Consider the following 19,493-nt stretch of genomic DNA (forward strand, 5'->3'; position numbering starts at 1 on the left):
CTTCTTCATTGTTCTACTTTTTGGAGACGGTGAGTGAATGCAACTCTGACTAGAAGGTGTTGAATGCGGTGACTCGGTGATTCAGTGGAGAAGGTAGGAAGTGCTGTCTAATCAGCGTCTGCTCTGCTGAATCAGCAGCAGTCTGCTTGGCTTGGCTGCAGCGCTGAGGAGGAGTTGTTATTTCTCTTGTCTAGATAGAGAGGCTGATGGCTTCACAGCTCCTCTGGTTGATCACATTCCACTGGAGGCAAAACACAGCGTCCCAGGACTCAGAGCAACACGTTAGTGGGCAGGGCTGTGGAAGGTTGGACAAACAGGTCTCTGGCCTGAGTCAGTTTGACCTGCTTCTCATTGCAGCAATGAGACAGTTCATCTAAAAGAACCCAAAGCTCCATGAGATGTTGGTCTCCTGCACTCACACCTTGTGCTGGCTCTGCAGGTGTGGGATACACAGTCATCGTCATCGCCCTGTACGTTGGCTTCTACTACAACGTCATCATCGCCTGGTCCCTCCACTACCTGTTCTCCTCCATGACCAGCGAGCTGCCGTGGCTCCAGTGTGGCAACAGCTGGAACAGCCCCAACTGCACCGACCCCAAGGCCATCAACAGCTCCGTCCTGGGCAACGGGACGTCCTACGCCAAGTACAAGATCACGCCTTCAGCAGAGTATTACGAGTGAGTCTCTTCTGACCTTCTCAGCAGTTTCATCAATGGAATCATTGCTCACAATAAGCCTGAGGCATGCACCAAATTTAATACAATGTACAACCGTAGTTTGCTCGGTTGATCTGTTTTTTTCTTTTTTCTTTTTCTTCTTGATAAAATCAGAGTTGCGAGTCCACCCGAGTTAACGTCTTTACATGCAACTGAGCCCAAAATCATCAGAGAATCTGGCAGTGGAAAATGACAAGATCACAGCAGATAATCTAAGCAATATATCATATGATAACCTGTCTGTTGCATGGAATCACTGACTCAACTACGACTCAATCTGACTCGAGGTCACAGACTTTGATGCAACAATATTTGGCTTTGAATCAATGAAGTATTTCCATAATAGATGGAAGCACAGTTTGTGACAAATTAAAATTGATACCTTATCATCAAAGTCATAGTTGTTGGACTCCCAAATTGAACATGTGCACAAGAAGCTGAGCTCAAGGTCATCAACAGACCTGGCAACGGAACTTCTTCTACCAAGTGACAGATCAATCTGGCTGCTCTTTGTCTGAGTGAATGTTTTTCTAACGTTCAAAGCATTTTATGAGACGGCCTCCTGCGTGACACGTGGAAATGTTGACACTGCTAGACCTCAATTTGGCCAGAGGGCATTCTGATTGCATAACCTAAAATAAAGTGGAGGCATTTTGATCCCAAATATTGGGCTCCAGATGAAACTTCTGTTGTGACTGGCAGTAGATCATTTAGCACTCATGATGCTCGCTGATACACTTTAAATGAACGTCTTAACTGGAGAAAGGTGTCCAAGTCATTCAAGCATGAGAGCCAGCCTGCTTCAGCAGCCACACAACAGGCAACCCAACAACCTCTGCAACAACACCAGGTGACACTTCCTGTCCCTTCCCATTCACTGGTGGAGGTGCTTCAACAAGCCTCCTAGTATCTGTCCAAGCTGAGCATCAGGATGTCATGCAGACACCAACCAAGCAGCCTGCAGATCACTGCTGTGCAGGAGAAGCACTCAGGAGGCTCCAGACGAGCGGCTCTTTCCGTTCACACTCATCAGTGGCCACTGGCGTGCTTGGCAGAGTCATGTGCTGCCATGTGCCTTTTAAAGAATATGAATCACATTGTGTATCAACACATCAAAGCAATGAGGACAGTAATAGTTTGTCAATCATCTACCGATGTGTTAAATCTGCCTTCCTACGTCCGCTAATTGTCTAATTCCAATATGAGGCAAACCAAGATGATGCTTTAGCAAAACTTGACATGTTGTTATTGTTGTCAGAGTTTTACATTTGTAACTTATTCAGATGCATATGGAAGTTTAAAGGCTTGAGTGGATGCAGTGGATGCAGAACTCAATGTTTTGTGGGCAGGTTGAGGGAGAGGGCCTGGTAGTCCCTGGAAACAAAGCTCATGCAGTCCTAACATTCGGATCTATAAAGAACTTTAAGTGCTCTCTTTAAAGAGCTTAAATGTTCCCTCGTGTTTATGTCTGACAGTTTTTACGCAGCTTCTGTAAAGTCTCCTTCCAATGCAAATGGACAGTGTCATGACGGCGTTTATGATGACAGAGTACAGAGAGCATTCACAGCATCAGGAGAAGCACTGAGAGCATCACTGCCGCTGGTGCTGGCTCCTAAAATAACACAGTTGAAGTGAAAACCACAGAAATGTTAATCAAACTCTGGCCAGGGAGTTAAGTGTGTGTGTGTGTGGGGGGTGCTTACAGTGTCTCGTGCAACATCTGCTGTGGCCATTACATTATTTGAGCCCAAAAAAGGCTCCATGCTGGGCAGCAGAGCACATAGGAAGTTTGAAGATTAAAGTCATCCTTTTCATTTGTTGCCGCAGGATTTCAGATTTACTTTCATTTCTGTTTGCACACGAGCTGAGGAAGCTGACACGTAGTTGTCATTTTTCCTTTGGGATGTTTGCCCAACATTAAGAAACAAACAGGGCTGGGAAAAGAATCAAGGCCTTTGTTAAACGCGGTGAGAAGATCAAAGATAAGGGCCAGATCGCTGAGGGCGTCTCACTGCTTTAAACACAGTTTGTATCGACCGAGGAGATGAAAAATATTTGCTTGACACTTCGTCCTTTAAAAGTCCGGCAGAGGGCAGGAAGTCTGCAGCAGGTGGAGCAGACACTGGTGGAATCTCACTGTCATTCATCCAAACATGAAACATCACATCATCCAGTCCAGTGGCTCCAGTGGAGCCAGCGGTTCACACACTGACCTGGAGACAGCCAGCGCTCACTGGAACAGCGCACACACGTGCACCTGCACGTCATAACAACACGCTCACCAACTCCAGAGAGTTTATTCTTTCTACGCTCTCCCGTCTCTTTAGCAGAACACAGGAGGAGGACGCTTCCTTCTTCTCTGACCTATCAGAAGCCAGGAATCCACTCAGAGATGTGAGAGCCTGAGCACTGTCTTCTTCTTCTTCTTCTTCTTCTTCTTCTTCTTCTTCTTCTTCTTCTTCTGCCTCCAGCTCGGTTCACATGCAGTTTCTGGTCTTGACTCTTGGGGGCGTAATTGGCAGCCTGGTGTTGTAACTTCAGATTCTCACCACATTCAACAATCTTCAGCCTAAAACGATGGTCAAGCATTAAAAAGGGACTTTGTCAAGAGTGTTTTTTGGCTACGAAGCTCTGCTGCTCAATATTGCCCCTGCAGGTTTGCGTGACTTACTGCATGTTGTTGCAAATCACTCAGGGTTTATTTGGGGGATTTTTACTCTAAAATGCTGGACAAAGTCTAAAACGTTTGTTTAACTTCCCAAGGGGGGGGGGGGGGGGGGGTTCACACTAATGAACAGACTGCACGGCAATGCAAGTGTTGACATTTTTGCCGTTCACATGCAGATTATTCTGTCATCACAAGAAACGTAATCCATTGAGCTGTTTCCACAAGTTGCAATTGACATTCCAAAGCACACATCAAAGAGGTGAAAAGTGAAAACAAACCTTGAAAGAAATGACGATTTGAAATACATTTCAAGACTTGCACTGTTGACGTGGAATCAAGATGTATTTTACTGAAGAAATGGAAAAACAGTAGACACTACACTGCTGTCTAGAGGCTGTATAGAGGCATTAAACACGTATAAAATAGCAGCAACTACAGCTCATCCACCAACAGGAAGCCCCTGTCTTCATTGAGTCTGAGGGCAGCACGTCTGCGTCGAGGCAAAATTGGTCTCGATAAATAGCACAAAAAAAAACCTCATTCAATTAAAAGTTTGTCTGCTTGAACCTCAGTCGATGAATAAGCAATTAAATTGTTTGCAGAGCAGAAACTCACACCCAGCTGTGCTTTGACGCTGACGTCTCTGCTCCCTTGTTCATTTGTTCATTCTTTGGATGAGGTCGCTCTCACGCTGCAAACAGGGTGCCAGCCTGCGGCGCTCTCACAGTGGCTGATGGCAAAGCCGAGTGCCAGGGTTGCACAATAAGCAGCTCGCTGACTGAGGATAAGAGCAAATGTGTTTAGAGTAACTGGTCCAGCGGGAGCAGGATTTATGTTATAATGTGCCTTTATCAGCGGGGCTCCATCAATGTTATCACATGGACACGCAGGCCTTGAGGCGTTGCAACACAACACTAACACCGGGCCTCCGTCCCGCAGCAGGAAGTGCCTCCCCAAATGTAACTCATGCTGTCACGCCGCTATCGCCGCCGCTTCCCTTAAGACTGTATAGCTTTGAATTTATTATCAGGCCCAGATAAGAACATTCTTAAGAGGAATTTCACAGAGTCTCTGCTTCCCTGCAGACCCCCACATCACAAACTGCTTTCATTTGCCTGTGCGGTGTGTGTGTGTGTGTGTGTGTGTGTGTGTGTGTGTGTGTGTGTGTGTGTGCGTGTGTGTGTGTGTGTGTCAGACTGTGGCGTAAGCAACCTCGGCATCCGATAAGGATCCAGTTCTTCTGGTTATCAACAAATGACATCGTGGACAGCAAATTGAATCTGTCTGTCGGAATGTCGGAGGGAAAATCTCGTGTGTTGTATTGATGATCAAGCGCCAGTGTGTCCTGTGTGCAGGTGTGAGTGAAGGTGGGAGTGGTCGCTTCTCTGGCAGACCAAGCAGACACCACGATGTTGACACTTCCACAGACTAAAACAGACGCAGGGGGAAAAGGCAACTGGAAGTCTGTGGAAATCCTCTCACAACTTGCTGAGGGCTCACAATGCAAAAGGCAGCACCGGCTGGCTGATGCTGCCCTCTGTTGACACAATAGAAGCTTTCACACTGTTTGAGCGTGCACACTTTGCACCACAATTTGCCACGTTTTTGTTGGTGCGTCTTTCACATGCACTGAACGCAGTTACGAAGTTCCACACGAAAGCAGTTTCCGTCCTCCAGGAAGGACATTTATCCCTCTGTTTGCAGCCTCCTGCTGCTTTGTTCCACACAGACAGGGCAGCCGAGAGGAGCTCAGGTGGACAGCAAACACCTGGCTCCCAGTGATCTCACTAACCAGGATGGTAAGACCTCTGTGACATCACAAAGGGCTGATTATTTTCAATCCCTGAAGCCTGGGCCAGAAGCAGGCTGGCTTTAAAATGGAAACGACAACTTTTGCAATGATCCTTTCATCCCCGGTGTTTGTTGCGACGGCCCGGTTCAACAGCGGCTGATAAACGCTGTCCGTCTTCAGCAACGGCAGGAGACGGACCGCTGGGACAGAACAGTCCATCTGAACGCACACAGAGATCAGAGATGTGTGTGGTTGTGCGTCTGTGTGTGTCCCCCTGCAGGCGTGGCGTGCTGCACCTCCATCAGAGCAGAGGCATCCACGACCTGGGCGTCCCCCGCTGGGACCTGACCCTGTGTCTGGTGGTGGTGGTCTGCATCCTCTACTTCAGCCTGTGGAAGGGCGTCAAGTCTTCAGGGAAGGTGTGGAGCAACACAACCCACCGCAGTCTGGCAACACAGCAGCGTAATAGCACGGAGCAGGGTGGAGGGCGTGGCCATTAGTGGCAGCAGGTGGAGGGCGTGGCCATTAGTGGCAGCAGGTGGAGGGCGTGGCCATTAGTGGCACCAAGCAGGCCACTATTGAGCATTCAATGCTTTGTGATAAAAAGTAATGCCAAATATACTAACCCAGGAGTGGGCAAACTACGGCTCGGGGGCCATAAGCAGCCCATTCAGCTTTTTAATCCGGCCCCCGCACCAAACTTGTAGAAAGGATATTAATAGTACGTAATATAATAATAGTAATATTTTTTCAGTGTTTTAAGAGTCATCTCAATAAAGAGCCACACAGAGATACTTGGTTGCAACTTTGCTTTGGTTCATTTTCAATTGACATTAAAGGGTTATTGTAGTCAAGGGTTATTGTTGACATTAATGTTTTCTACATATGAGATGGCTGGCTCATCCATCTGCTGCTGCTCCGGCCTCTCTGTCACATTCTAGAACCCATTTTGGCTCCACCTGTCAGAAGGTTTGGCCCCTCCTGGTCTCACCCCGTCATAGCACAGTTAGTGTAGCATGTAGCAAAGTGTTGCTTTTCTCAGGCTCGGCGCCGTGCTGCTGTGTTCCAGGTGGTCTACATCACTGCCACCATGCCCTACGTGGTGCTCTTTGTCCTGCTCATCCGAGGCATCACCCTGCCGGGCTCCATCGACGGCATCAAGGCCTACCTCCACATCGACTTCAAGCGCCTCAACAACCTGGAGGTCAGAGGGCAACGCACCCCCTTTGGCCTTGGCCTGACGTTTGTGTTTGAAATGTTTCTTTGCCTTGAGTCTTTCATGGAACGATGATGATCACATCTGTTTGTTCTTTGCATGTGGAGGAAGAAGGACAGCCCGAGTTGTTCCTCTGTCTATCTGCGCCTCACTGAGTAGATTAGCAGCCAGTGAGGATGAACAGTTTTGTTTTTACTGGTGCCTCCCATACTGAACTTATGGACAGTATATTATTGGAGGCAGCAAATACACACACACACACACACACACACACACACACACACACACACACACACAGTGTATATGATCTTTCCAGAGATGAGATGACGTTGGTTCATAATCTGAGCGTTGGGGAAAAGTTCAAGTCTACATTTGTTTTCATTGTGGCACCCTGAGACTTTGGGTCGCGGCTGTATCAACCAATCTGCATTCTTTCCATACAGTTTTTAAATGTCAACTTCCTGTTTAGCTTTCATTATTAAGCAGTGACATAGGTTAAAGAGGGGACGCCCTGAAAGCTCCAAGCAGACATTCTTGCTGAGGAAAGAAACGCAGGAGCAAACATGTTGGCTGAGTCGGAGTCGGGAAGAAGTAGAAACTGTTGCTTTTCTCCTGTCTGTTAACGTTTTCACTGACTCGTCCCTGCTACCGCTTCAAAATAATGCAGTTGCTTGGTCCTGTGCATGCAGTTTCGTCCTGCTTCTGGTCTACACCAAGTCTGTAACAGACTCCCAAATTCAATGAATTATAAAAAAAAAAAAAGATTTTTGAAATGACTCAACAAGTTAGTTACCTTCAGATGAAAGGATTGAAGCGCTCCGTGCTGCAGACCACTCCAACTTTCCATCCCTCAGTATTTACTCTTGACTTTGACGAATGCTCTCGTGACTTTATTTGACAAAGAGTTTGTATCACTCTCTCAGTGAACGATAGAGTCCAACCGACGGTCACATCCCAAAGGATGTGACATTTGACCTCCACATTGCAGGCCTCCCCCGAGCCAGTGGTGAGCAGCAGCAGCAGCGGTGCTCCTGACTCACTGGTAAACAATAGCAAAGCTTCTGGAATGAAACCGTGCAAGAGCTCTGGGAAACATCGTCACAGCTCGGGCAGTACGGCAGTGCCTCCGTGTGATTCTCCATGGAAGTTGCACCATTGTGTCCATATTCATTCTACTTCCCTGTTTTCTCTGCCAGGTTTGGATTGACGCTGCCACCCAGATATTCTACTCCCTGGGTGCAGGGTTTGGGGTGCTCATTGCGTTTGCCAGTTACAACAAGTTTGACAACAACTGCTACAGGTAAGAGCTTGCATGTTGTGTGGGAGTTTCCCTGGCAACGATCACATCCTGCAGGTGCCTGGCCTTCTCTGCCATGTCAGTGGATTGGGCAGCGGCAGAGTGCAGGCTCACCTGCTGCACTGACCTCCCCCAGCAGGTGTGAGTGGAAGAGATCAAGTGCAGCACAGGAAGGCCTGGAATACTCGCCCAAGGCCAGATGTTGAGCGGCGCAGCTCCTCCTCCTCCTCAGAGAATAGAGGAAGCCATCATCTTCCTCTATATTAAGAAGATCTAGTGGTGTTTCCAGTTGCTGAGGTCTTCTGTACTAAAAGAGCTCAGAGGAGAAATGAAGTGCACAGCTGGAAGATTAAAGACCCGTTGATGCTTTTTTTCTCTCTTCAAGAAAGATTTTCCGAGATATTTGCGACAGTTGATCTTCCACTGGGACAGTGTTTGAGCTCGAAGCCGGCCTCCGACTGGGCTCATGTCCACTTCCTGTCTAGGATGATGTGTGTGTGAGCTGCTAGCAGCCAGACTTCAGATCAAGAGGAGAGTGAAAGACCAGCTGAAAAGCAATAGCTGTTTTTAGCCGTGGTGGTTTGACAACAGAGGGAACCTTGGAGAGTCTCCTCCCACATTACCATCACCGCCTCCAAACAAAACCTCTCATTGTGTTAGCACAACTCACCAGATTATACCTGTTCAATGAAATCCTTTCATCCATTGCTATAGAATGAAATGATGGGTAATCAACGCAGCTTCATCAACCTCAATACTTGGTTTATTGGTTCTAAACGGTTGCCAGTCTCCATCCATCAGCTGGAGGCTTTCCCAAGTGAAATCTTAACACGCCATTTCAGTTTAATGTTGATAATGTTTAATTTCTCACATTTTGTGATGGAGCGGTGGAACTGGTTGAGTGACTGACTGACTCACCTGTGTGTGATCCATCTGCAGGGACGCCCTGCTGACCAGCACGGTGAACTGCGTCACCAGTTTCTTCTCAGGCTTCGCCATCTTCTCTGTCCTTGGCTACATGGCATACAAACACGGGGTTAACATAGAAGACGTGGCAACAGAAGGTAAGTGTTTGTGGTCGGTTTGATGATGTCGCTGAAGATCTTCTAGACACAAAGTAGGGTGAGATCAGTGGACTCATCCTCCACTGCAGTCGAAATGTCCACTTCCTTCCTCTGCTTCTGTCCCTGCTTCTGTCTCTGTCTCTGTCCGTGCTTCTGTCTCTGTCCCTGCTTCTGTCTCTGCTTCTGTCCCTGCTTCTGTCCCTGCTTCTGTCTCTGTCCCTGCTTCTGTCTCTGCTTCTGTCTCTGTCCCTGCTTCTGTCTCTGCTTCTGTCCCTGCTTCTGTCTCTGTCCCTGCTTCTGTCTCTGCTTCTGTCTCTGCTTCTGTCCCTGCTTCTGTCTCTGCTTCTGTCCCTGCTTCTGTCCCTGCTTCTGTCTGTGCTTCTGTCCCTGCTTCTGTCTCTGCTTCTGTCTCTGCTTCTGTCCCTGCTTCTGTCTGTGCTTCTGTCCCTGCTTCTGTCTGTGCTTCTGTCTGTGCTTCTGTCTCCGCTTCTGTCCCTGCTTCTGTCCCTGCTTCTGTCTGTGCTTCTGTCTCCGCTTCTGTCTCTGCTTCTGTCCCTGCTTCTGTCTGTGCTTCTGTCCCTGCTTCTGTCTGTGCTTCTGTCCCTGCTTCTGTCTCTGCTTCTGTCTCTGCTTCTGTCCCTGCTTCTGTCCCTGCTTCTGTCTGTGCTTCTGTCTCCGCTTCTGTCCCTGCTTCTGTCCCTGCTTCTGTCTGTGCTTCTGTCTCTGCTTCTGTCTCTGCTTCTGTCCCTGCTTCTGTCTCTGCTTCTGTCCCTGCTTCTGTCTGTGCTTCTGTCTCTGTCCCTGCTTCTGTCCCTGCTTCTGTCTGTGCTTCTGTCCCTGCTTCTGTCTCTGCTTCTGTCTCTGCTTCTGTCCCTGCTTCTGTCTCTGCTTCTGTCTCTGTCCCTGCTTCTGTCTCTGCTTCTGTCCCTGCTTCTGTCCCTGCTTCTGTCTCTGTCCCTGCTTCTGTCTCTGCTTCTGTCCCTGCTTCTGTCTCTGTCTCTGCTTCTGTCTCTGCTTCTGTCTCTGCTTCTGTCTCTGTCCCTGCTTCTGTCCCTGCTTCTGTCTCTGCTTCTGTCCCTGCTTCTGTCTCTGCTTCTGTCTCTGCTTCTGTCCCTGCTTCTGTCTCTGCTTCTGTCTCTGTCCCTGCTTCTGTCTCTGCTTCTGTCCCTGCTTCTGTCCCTGCTTCTGTCTCTGTCTCTGCTTCTGTCTCTGCTTCTGTCTCTGCTTCTGTCTCTGTCCCTGCTTCTGTCCCTGCTTCTGTCCCTGCTTCTGTCTGTGCTTCTGTCTCTGCTTCTGTCTCTGCTTCTGTCCCTGCTTCTGTCTCTGTCCCTGCTTCTGTCTCTGCTTCTGTCCCTGCTTCTGTCTCTGCTTCTGTCTCTGCTTCTCGCATACAGAATGCACATGGGTTGCAGCTCTTGGAGAGCAGACCCAGATTCTTCTCAGTACATTTGGTTGATGTGTTTCTCGATGTCGTTGTTGTATATGTTTGTATTTGCCCAGGGGCGGGACTGGTGTTCATCATCTACCCTGAAGCCATCTCAACGCTGCCTGGCTCCACCTTCTGGGCCATCGTCTTCTTCATCATGTTGCTGACGCTGGGCATCGACAGTGCGGTGAGCGCCGCTTACCTCCACAGACAGCAGTCCTGCGTACAGCCATCCTGTGTTGAGGCAGCATAGTTTGGACTTAATCATATCCAAAGAAAATAGTGAGAAACATTTGCTGTTATATTATATAAAGGAACAACTGGAAGCTTTTGACTGCACAAGTGATTTTCAGCTGAGGGAACTTCAGGAAAAAACCTTGCTTGTTTTGTGGTTGGGTCGGCCACATAATCATGTGAATGCATGCGAATCTCCTGTCCCTCCTGCTCTCACAAGGCCAACGCACACTCCTGCTGTTGCCCTTCTAGTGACAGCAAACAGTAAATGCTAACGATAACATCGGCTGCTAAAAATAAAGCAGAGGAAATACCAAGACGGACATCCTCTGCCTGCACCACCATGTGCTAACTGCATCACTTGACGTTCTCCGTAAAACAGTGTTGGCCGTGTTATATCTTTCACATCCACCTGTGTTCAGTCCAGGCTGGATGCTGCTACACACAGGCTTTGTTTCTGATGTGTATGCACCTTAAAACTACCAGTGGCAAGGGATTAGCTTGGACACTGGAGCGAGAGAAGGTGGAGGCAAAGGCCCGCGTCTGCAAAAGTTGCCACTTTAAACCAGGAGGAGGCAGCAGGTCATCCTCAAGGCAGGCAGGGAGCTGGCACACAGGCAAACAGAGATGAAAAATACAACAATCTGGTGATGAAGGTGGTGAAATGATATTGCATACAGCTGCTTAGGGTGATAACTACATAGCCTCTGCTCACAGGCCACTTCATTAGAAAAATGTTTACAGCCACTGGTCTGACACCTCCAACCCTGACCCTGTGTGGACATAGACAGTAGATATGATGGATAAATGATTGCATACACACTCACAAACCACACCTTTCATTCCCCCTGAGCATCAAGAGGTCCAGATGAAAGTAGTGGCTGGTGAGTGGAGACGTTATTCTCACCATTTAAAAAATTTAATTTTTTCAGTTCTCCTGTAGAGCAGATAAGAGCACGATGACATCATCTGTTTAATCAGCTGCAACCCTGCAGTTGTTAAGCCTGCAAGCACTTAGCTGCACCTGCTCCCATCTTACAGCAGCAAGCAAGTTGCTTCACGGCTTCACACTCATTCATCTGCTCCAGCTATTGACAGACAAGCTTCAGGCTTGAAGCCAAGCCAGTGGCTGAGCAGCACCGTCAGAACCAAAGCTGCTTCTCACCCGTCACCGTCAGGCTTGATGATTTCTCCATGCAAAGTTCCGATGGATGATTTGCCCAGTTTGAAAGGTGAAAATTCATCCTAGCTGCTACGCTGCGGATGTTCACAACTGTGGTTGTCGCTCGCCCTGCTTGTGTCCACCAGATGGGCGGCATGGAGGCCGTCATCACAGGCCTGAGTGACGACTTCAAGATCCTCAAGAGGAACCGCAAGCTCTTCACCTTTGCCACAGCCATCTTCACCTTCCTCTTCGCCATGCTCTGCGTCACCAATGTGAGTGTACAGTGACGAGTCCAATGGTTTGACCTAGAAATCTCTTGTGCTGTTGGTTCGCTACTTCACGATGCTTCCACGATCCACATGGTCTCATTGGCCGTTCATTCTTTCTGAAGGTTTTTAATGGTCACATCCAGCTGGTAGAAATGACATTGAAGCTGTGTGTAACCTCGACCATATAAGGAAGGAACGTGTAGCCTGAGAAGTCCCAGGTCCCAGACTGATTTTAAATAGTCGCATATGCCAGTATATACAGTTAGTTCATAAGGTCAAAATGAAATATGGCGTCTCTCGAGTCCCAAATGAGTGATATGACCTCAGCACCAATTGCTGATATAGGGTAGTAAGCACTGTGTGGACATCCAGTCATTGATTCACATGCTTCCAATAGACCAAAGACCATTGAGGCCCAGCCAAAGATAGTTCCAGGGACAAGGCTGAGCCTTGGTGTTGAAGAGGCAAAGCCACAGCTTGATCAGAGCAAAGCTGAACACGCACAGAGGATCTCTGAGTGATAGTAAAAGTTGATTGATTGATCGATTGATTGATTGATTGATTGGCTGATTGAAAGAGTGAAACAGACAGCTTGTTCTTGAAATAGCCAAGTAAACTTGATGCATTTCGCAAGGAAAAAACACTTATTTTATTTGAGACTTTTTCAAAGACTTCTCTGAATTCTTTTCATTTTTTCATTTGTTTGTGTCTCCGCCAGGGTGGCATCTACATGCTGACCCTGTTGGACAAGTACGCAGCAGGGACGTCAATCCTGTTTGCCGTGCTGATCGAAGCTATTGGAGTGTCATGGTTTTATGGTGAGAAATTCCAAAAAAACTCTCAAGGTTTTCTATCCCTTTTTGTTAGACTATGTTATACTTTACCTTGGCTGCGAGTCTCCAGCTGGACTGATCTCACACCATCAAACACCAGGCTCTCCGGGGTGCTGGAGTCCATCCCAGCTCTTCTGGGGTGAAGTCAAGGTTACACCCTGTGGACAGGGCCACATGGAGACAAACCAGCACACACACACACACACACACACACACACACACACACACACACACACACACACACACACACACACACACACACCATATGCTTTGCAGTAAGAAATGAGAGTTCCCTTTGTTCTCCTATCAGCCTGGTGTGCATGTGGACCTGGACGTAAACACAAGGACAACATTCAAAGTCCTGGGAATTGAACCCGTAACCTTCTTGCAGTGAGGAGACGGTGCTTGCCTTCGTGCTTCCAGTGTTGTCAGCACTGAAACTTGGTGCTGACCTCTCCTCAGTTTTTCCTCTCTCCATTTAAATCCTCCTTCAGAAGAAAAGCAAAGCCAGTCAGCTGAACAGAAGTCCAGAGACTTCCTGCTGGAGGACGCAGCACAGGCCTGTTGACCCCATCCAGCCTCTTCTTATCTCATTACAATCTTCACACCCTCAGGGAAGGGAACCTAAAATTACAGGCAAAAGAATAATATAACAGACTGATCTCACGCCACGGAAACTGAGCAACAGTTTCAAAACACGCTGGGTTGTGTCACGCCAAGAAATGCAGGATAAGAAAAACAAACGGAACTTCTTTTTCATCCATCTTAGTGTGTCCACCTAAAGCTAAGACTGAGCTTTGATCTCAAGCTGACCCACTAAGTCCTTCCAACTAACTCACTTCCACTTTGCTGTAAAAATGTCTGCGTCTCTTCCAAGGAGTGGACCGCTTCAGCGAAGACATCGAGAGGATGATGGGCTTCAAGCCCGGCCTCTACTGGAGGCTCTGCTGGAAGTTCGTCAGCCCGGCTTTTCTGCTGGTGAGAACATTAAAGTCAAACATTGTAACTGTTGCATTTGGCTGTTTGTCCCACACAGAGATGATCCTTCATGGACAAAGAACAAACCAGACACCTCATTTTCATTCGACGTCTAACAAATCTGCCTTTTTTGGTTCAGAGCCGGGGCAATAAGCAGGAATCAAAGTCTTCATTTCAAACCTACATCATGAGTGTGAACACCATCTCAATCAGCTTTAAACCCGGTGTGCGATAACTCAGTGATCCCAGCTCTTTTTGGCTTCCACTGACACTTTAAACTTGTTCCAGGCAAATGTAATAAGTGCTTGTGTTGGGTTGCTGACATATTTTTATTTCTATTGGAAAAATTGGAGAATTTTCCCCAAATAAAAGTCCCAGTTTGGCCAGAGTACAAAAACGTTGGTCACTGAAGTAATTGATTCAGAGTATTTCTAAGCACATTCTTACTTGACAGATATTGCAGCCCTCGGGTCAAGCTTGTAAATTCTTTCAAGAGATGGGGAGTGGGCGTCTCTCACGGCAGCGCTCTTCATCAGGCTTTTTTTTGGGGGGGTCGTAAACTTTTAGACGTCGCCACCGGAAAAAAAATGTACAGCGCAACGCCCAACACACAATTTATGATTATTCAGTTCAGACACCAACCAGAAAATAAAGCATTGTATCATTATGTCTCACATGTATTTTTTCCCTCCTTTTTGCTTTCTGCCTGCTCAGTTTGTGGTCATAGCCAGCACGGTGACGTCAGCAGGACTGAAGTATGACGAGTACACCTTCCCCAACTGGACCAACGTACTGGGCTGGGGTGTGGCCATGTCCTCCATGCTTTTTGTTCCCTTGTATGCCGTGTATAAATTCTTCAGTGTTTCAGGAACGTTCAAAGAGGTTGGTATTCGAACAGCTTGAACATTTGCTTGTAATCACTTTAGAAATAGAAGATGTGTTGGGTGGATGGAGACTCATTTTCAAATGGACACGCTCGTCCTTCAGGAGTTTGGTGACATGAGGGACCGGGGGACGTCTATGGTGACTACGGGGCTCAAGAAAGCACCACTTGTTTCTAAAAAACAGGAGAAAACCAACCTTTGTCCACTGCTTTTAAGTGATGTCACCCAAGTGACTCCAAACTTGTGGTGTTGACCCAGGGGTGGGCCAACGTTTGGACTGGTGGGCCACAATGGCTTCTAAAACTGAACAGAGGGGCCTATCAATATGTATGAGGGATATGTAGAAAACACGTCATGTCAAAGACACCATTTTCAATGTGTCAATTGAAAATGAACCGTCGCAAAGTTGCAACCAAATCAGTGTCTCGACTGTTGATTGAAACGACTGGAAAGATGGAGGAACTGCAGCTGATGACTGACTGACTATTAATATCCTTTCTTCAAGTTTGGCGGGATGGATATAAAAGCTGAACGGGCCGCATACGGCCCCCTGACCGTAGTTTGCCCACATCTGTGTCGACCCCATGCATTTGCTGAGCCTGTGCACAGTCACTTGCATGGATCGCCTCTCATGGAGGCTTCAGTGGACATGTTGGTTCAAAACGCAGAACCTTGTTCAAAACAAATCCGACTGCTGCATCTTGAATGATAACACACAAAAGCATGTTGGGTTTTTTCTTCTGTGGTGACCATGGGTGTGAATTGGCTGGAAGTATCTCTGTCTGTCTGTGAAACCCCAGAACTGTCGCATGGCTTTATTTGCAAATAGGTCAAATTTCAATTTTCTCTCAGTTTTAAGTTCACCCTACATACACGTTAATAATAAATATACATTAAAGATTAACATGACACACATCACATAGGCTGACCTACTTTATAATAATAATAATAATAATAATAATAATAATAATAATAATAATAATAATAATAACAATGATAAAAGATAATATTGTAAAATTTCACATTCATGCAAAAGCCAAAAAAGACCTGAGAAATAAATGACGGTCAACAATGTATTGCAAACAACCACAGCCAGAGTGCAATCTGATTTTAAAGGCTTGATTGAGTTAGTTAGACAGTCATCGTGAAGCCATCAGGTGATACTGGAGCACAATGTTTTGCTACAATGGGCTGTATTGAGAGCAGATTCAGGCTCTGGTCAGGCTTCTCTTGATTGAAGGTTTACATAGATAGGAGTGATCTCTGCTGGCACACGAGGTGCATGTGAACCCAGGGGAAGTGACATTACGTCATGGTGACTGACTGTAAACACCAGATGACAGTGTAAACAGCTGGGTGACACCGTCGCTGGGGAAAACAGCCGAAAAACAAGAAGACTTTTGGATGAGACGATCACTTCAAAGCATTGCCAGCTCTGTGATTGTAATCATCAAACGGAGCAGAGAGCCGCTGTCACTGGCCACCGCTGAAGCCCCGCCCACTTCCCTCTGGAAATAAGTGCAGCCAATTAGCATCTGCTCAGAACTGCTTTGAAAACCTGCATTGTACAGCTGCGTAAAGTCTGCTGATGTTTCCCCTATCTGATCTGAGCAAAGTCAACAGTACGTCAATGTCTGTAGCCGCCGTGGCCCCAAGGTGGCGATAAAGTCTGGGCTTCTCGGGACACGTGATTGTTTGGAACTCCTTGGAAACGGCCTGTTGACTTTTGGCTATTTCCTCTTTCTCTCCTGGAGATAAGGCCGTCGCCGGGCCCCAGGCGCTGGCCGGGCCCCAGGCCGTCGCCGGGCCCCAGGCCATCGCCGGGCCCCAGGCGCTGGCAGGGCCCCAGGCCATCGCCGGGCCCCAGGCGGTCACCGGGCCACAGGCCCTCGCGTCACTTCTACATTTGCACATTTGAAGTGAGAATGTGTTTCAGCAGAGTTTGGTTGAAGTTGTGCACTGACCTGCTGTGATGATGTGTGTTGCAGAGGATAGGTTACTGCATCACTCCAGAGCACGAACATCACCTGGTGGCTGAGGGGAACATACGGCAGTTCACAGTAAGTCCTCTGCTTTCTGGAAGTCGTCCGGGATAAAACTCATCAACAGTGTTTTTCTAAGAACCCAACGATTGTTTCAATGCACCCCACTTGCATTTGCTCAATATTGCACTACCAATCACTCGAAAGTGTCTGACAGCAACCTTGGTCACCCACATTAAGCCACATGCTCCCCTTTGCATGCTCTGGGTTCCATGTATTTGTCTGCAGTCAAACCTTGTGGAGAGCAAAGATCGCAGATATTTTTCTTGATTGTATTTGAAATTGGTCAAAAACATGAAGGCTGATTTTTTTTTTTCACAACTTAATGTCACAAAGTGTTTGTGGTGAAATTAATACTTTGTCTGGTTTTCTAGCTGCGACACTGGTTGGCCATCTGATCTGAACCTCCTTCATCAGCCTCTCGTCAGGTGTCTTTAGTTCCTTCACACCACCTGCTGGTTCAACACTTGAGGGCGCCCCACTGTTTCCATTCTCTCCATCCGTTGACCCGTCCCAGGCCTTTCAAGCTCTTTGATTTCAGAGTCACTCACTTTCATACCATTCCGAGCTGTCGCGAAGGAACCTCACTCTGGTGTTCATACGTTGTCACACAATCCTTGTTTCAGTCTTGAGTTCTCTTTTATATTTTCAATGAGTGTCTACCGGAAGAGACGATAACCTAAGATGAAACCAAAAACAATCACGTCTCTTTGCGTCAGTGACCAAACATTTCATTTTATTCCAACGTAATAGATTGTAATTTGCGTTTGTGTTAGAAAAGAGTCTCTTCTTCCGCTGTCACCACAGCGCTTGAGTTTTCCGTGTCAGTGCCTTATCAAGCAAGACACTTCATCTTTATTTCAACAGACTGGCAGGAAGGGAAAAGAAAGCGAGGCGACTCGGGGACCAATGAACTGGCAGACTCCCGCTCTGACACAGTCCCACAAAGTCAAAGTGCTAGAAAGCCAAACTCCACGTCCAAGGAGAAACAAGGTGACCTGTTGCTCCTGAAAAGGGAAACACCTTTCCAAAGCTTTCAGTCACGTCGCTTTGAATAAACTCATTCTCATTCCTCATTAAATATGCAGCCCAAATGTTTTGCTGTTGAAAAAAGTCAAATGGTAAAGGTCTCTATCGCTCGTTCTGCGTTCACTCGGTCAAATATTGAGTTGCTTCACCTGTAGTCACCATGCTCAGAGAGACAATACAAGAATAGAAGACACAAGAGGAGACAGAGTGCTTTGTGTTGCCTTGTGTCGACCCAGCACAGGGCGCACCAGTGCCTGACTGATGGCTGCTGCCGAGGAGCTCAGCAGAACACATGGCTGTCAATAACTGTTAACATTTTCTATTGCGGTGAGACTTTTCGTGCTTCTGAGGGAATTCCTCACAAAGAAACAAACACAGACAGGGAGAGAGAAAATGTGAGAGATATAGCGAGTGTGAGAGTGTCGTCTATATTGGCATTTTCTTAAAGTCTTATTATTTTTCCATATTACACCGTTTATGGCACTGTATATCAACTGTTCTGAATAAAAAATATTGTATTTTCACTTAAAACATAAAACTTTTGTTATCCTCATCAAAGTGCCACGATGTTTTAAAATCCTCTTCTGTTGTCTTTTGTTTTTTGAACTGTTATTATTTATTGGACTGAAGTTGAATTTAACCTGAAATATTAACAGACCTTTGATTAAAGGAACAAATCCACAAGAATAAACAAAAATATATATGTGGAATATATAAGAAGACATAAGACTATATTCTTTTGTTAAATGTAATCTTGTATTTATCAAATGTTTATAGCAAAAAAATGTGGATGTAAAGTATTTTAAACGTAATTGTCCAGTTGTTACATGGTGTTGAGTGTATAGTGAAGAAGATGAACCATTCAGTGTAACCCGAGCTGCAGTGATCCACCCTGGCTCTCCTGGACCACCTTTACACAAATGCCATTGTCCTGTTGAACGTGAGTGAGTAATCTATGAGGAAATCTGAAGTATATTCACAAGGCTAATAAAGAATTTCTCAACACACAATTAATGGCTGTGCATTTTTTATTTCAACTGTGGAGATTTTCTCTTTTTCAAGGGCGTTCAGTTGTTTTTGGCTGAGAATGCAGGCTGAACACTCCAGGTCATGCGCTCAGAAAGTCCACCTTGTTTGGACCCATCACATCAAACATGAATGTGTTGCCTACACAGGTGAAATTCTTGGAAGATAAGCAGTTTGGGTTGATTCAAGGTTTTCAAAGTCAGCCCGGCTGAATGTTGCAAGCTCAATGGCACTGAGTCCACTTCTCTAATGTTGTGACCGATCACTGTTGTGTATAGAGTTGGGTCTTCAGGGTGTAAATCTAATACACAGACACTCACAGGTCAGTGCAGAACAACATCTGGGAGGAAGGGGCCAAGATGAGCAGAAGCTTTATTAATAATAATAGGTGCAGTCACATCTTTGACTGCAGAAGATCAGGAACACAGTTCGACCCAAATGAAAAGTCCTTGGATGTGAAAGGTAAAAACTGCATAGTGAGAGAGGTCATGTGATGGTGCCCCTCCCCCAGCCGACCCCTTCCCTCCACCCACTCTCTGGAAACTTGAGGCTTGCATTGGCAGGTTTGGGTGGATTGAAGACTGGAAGTCTAAATGTGCAGCACGGAAGTGAAATCACCGTCAAAAAAAATTAAAAAACTTTCACGGCGCCTTCAGAACCTTCAAAGATGCACGTTAGACGGTGACAACAAGTCGTAACTGGAAATGTACAAAGTCATTGTCAACTGAAGAAATACTCTCGTCACACTCAATGGCACCAAACATTAAACAGAACATAAAGTCAAAATGCAAATAGAGATATTATTGCTGTGTGTCCAACCCTTTAATGACGCGTCTGTGGTTCAATGTTGTGGT

General features: G+C 46.7%; 1 protein-coding gene across 1 annotated transcript in view; it reads left to right on the plus strand.

Moving 5' to 3' along the window:
• The window catches only part of slc6a2 (solute carrier family 6 member 2), a 22,993-nt gene extending 4,370 nt beyond the window's left edge, over positions 1-18,623 (plus strand). Inside the window, exons 4-15 of the mRNA XM_076016948.1 lie at positions 440-677; positions 5,457-5,595; positions 6,246-6,380; positions 7,589-7,692; positions 8,629-8,753; positions 10,254-10,366; positions 11,722-11,850; positions 12,566-12,665; positions 13,558-13,658; positions 14,373-14,540; positions 16,531-16,602; positions 16,959-18,623. Coding sequence (XP_075873063.1) covers positions 440-677; positions 5,457-5,595; positions 6,246-6,380; positions 7,589-7,692; positions 8,629-8,753; positions 10,254-10,366; positions 11,722-11,850; positions 12,566-12,665; positions 13,558-13,658; positions 14,373-14,540; positions 16,531-16,602; positions 16,959-16,982 — 1,448 coding nt within the window. The 3' untranslated portion in view covers positions 16,983-18,623. The remainder of the gene's footprint in view (positions 1-439; positions 678-5,456; positions 5,596-6,245; positions 6,381-7,588; positions 7,693-8,628; positions 8,754-10,253; positions 10,367-11,721; positions 11,851-12,565; positions 12,666-13,557; positions 13,659-14,372; positions 14,541-16,530; positions 16,603-16,958) is intronic.
• Positions 18,624-19,493: the final 870 nt, after the last annotated feature.

The sequence above is a fragment of the Nelusetta ayraudi genome, unplaced genomic scaffold, assembly GCF_046127955.1.
Source record: "Nelusetta ayraudi isolate G7.1 ecotype Tasmania unplaced genomic scaffold, CSIRO-AGI_Nayr_v1 ptg000246l, whole genome shotgun sequence".
NCBI lineage: Eukaryota > Metazoa > Chordata > Actinopteri > Tetraodontiformes > Monacanthidae > Nelusetta > Nelusetta ayraudi.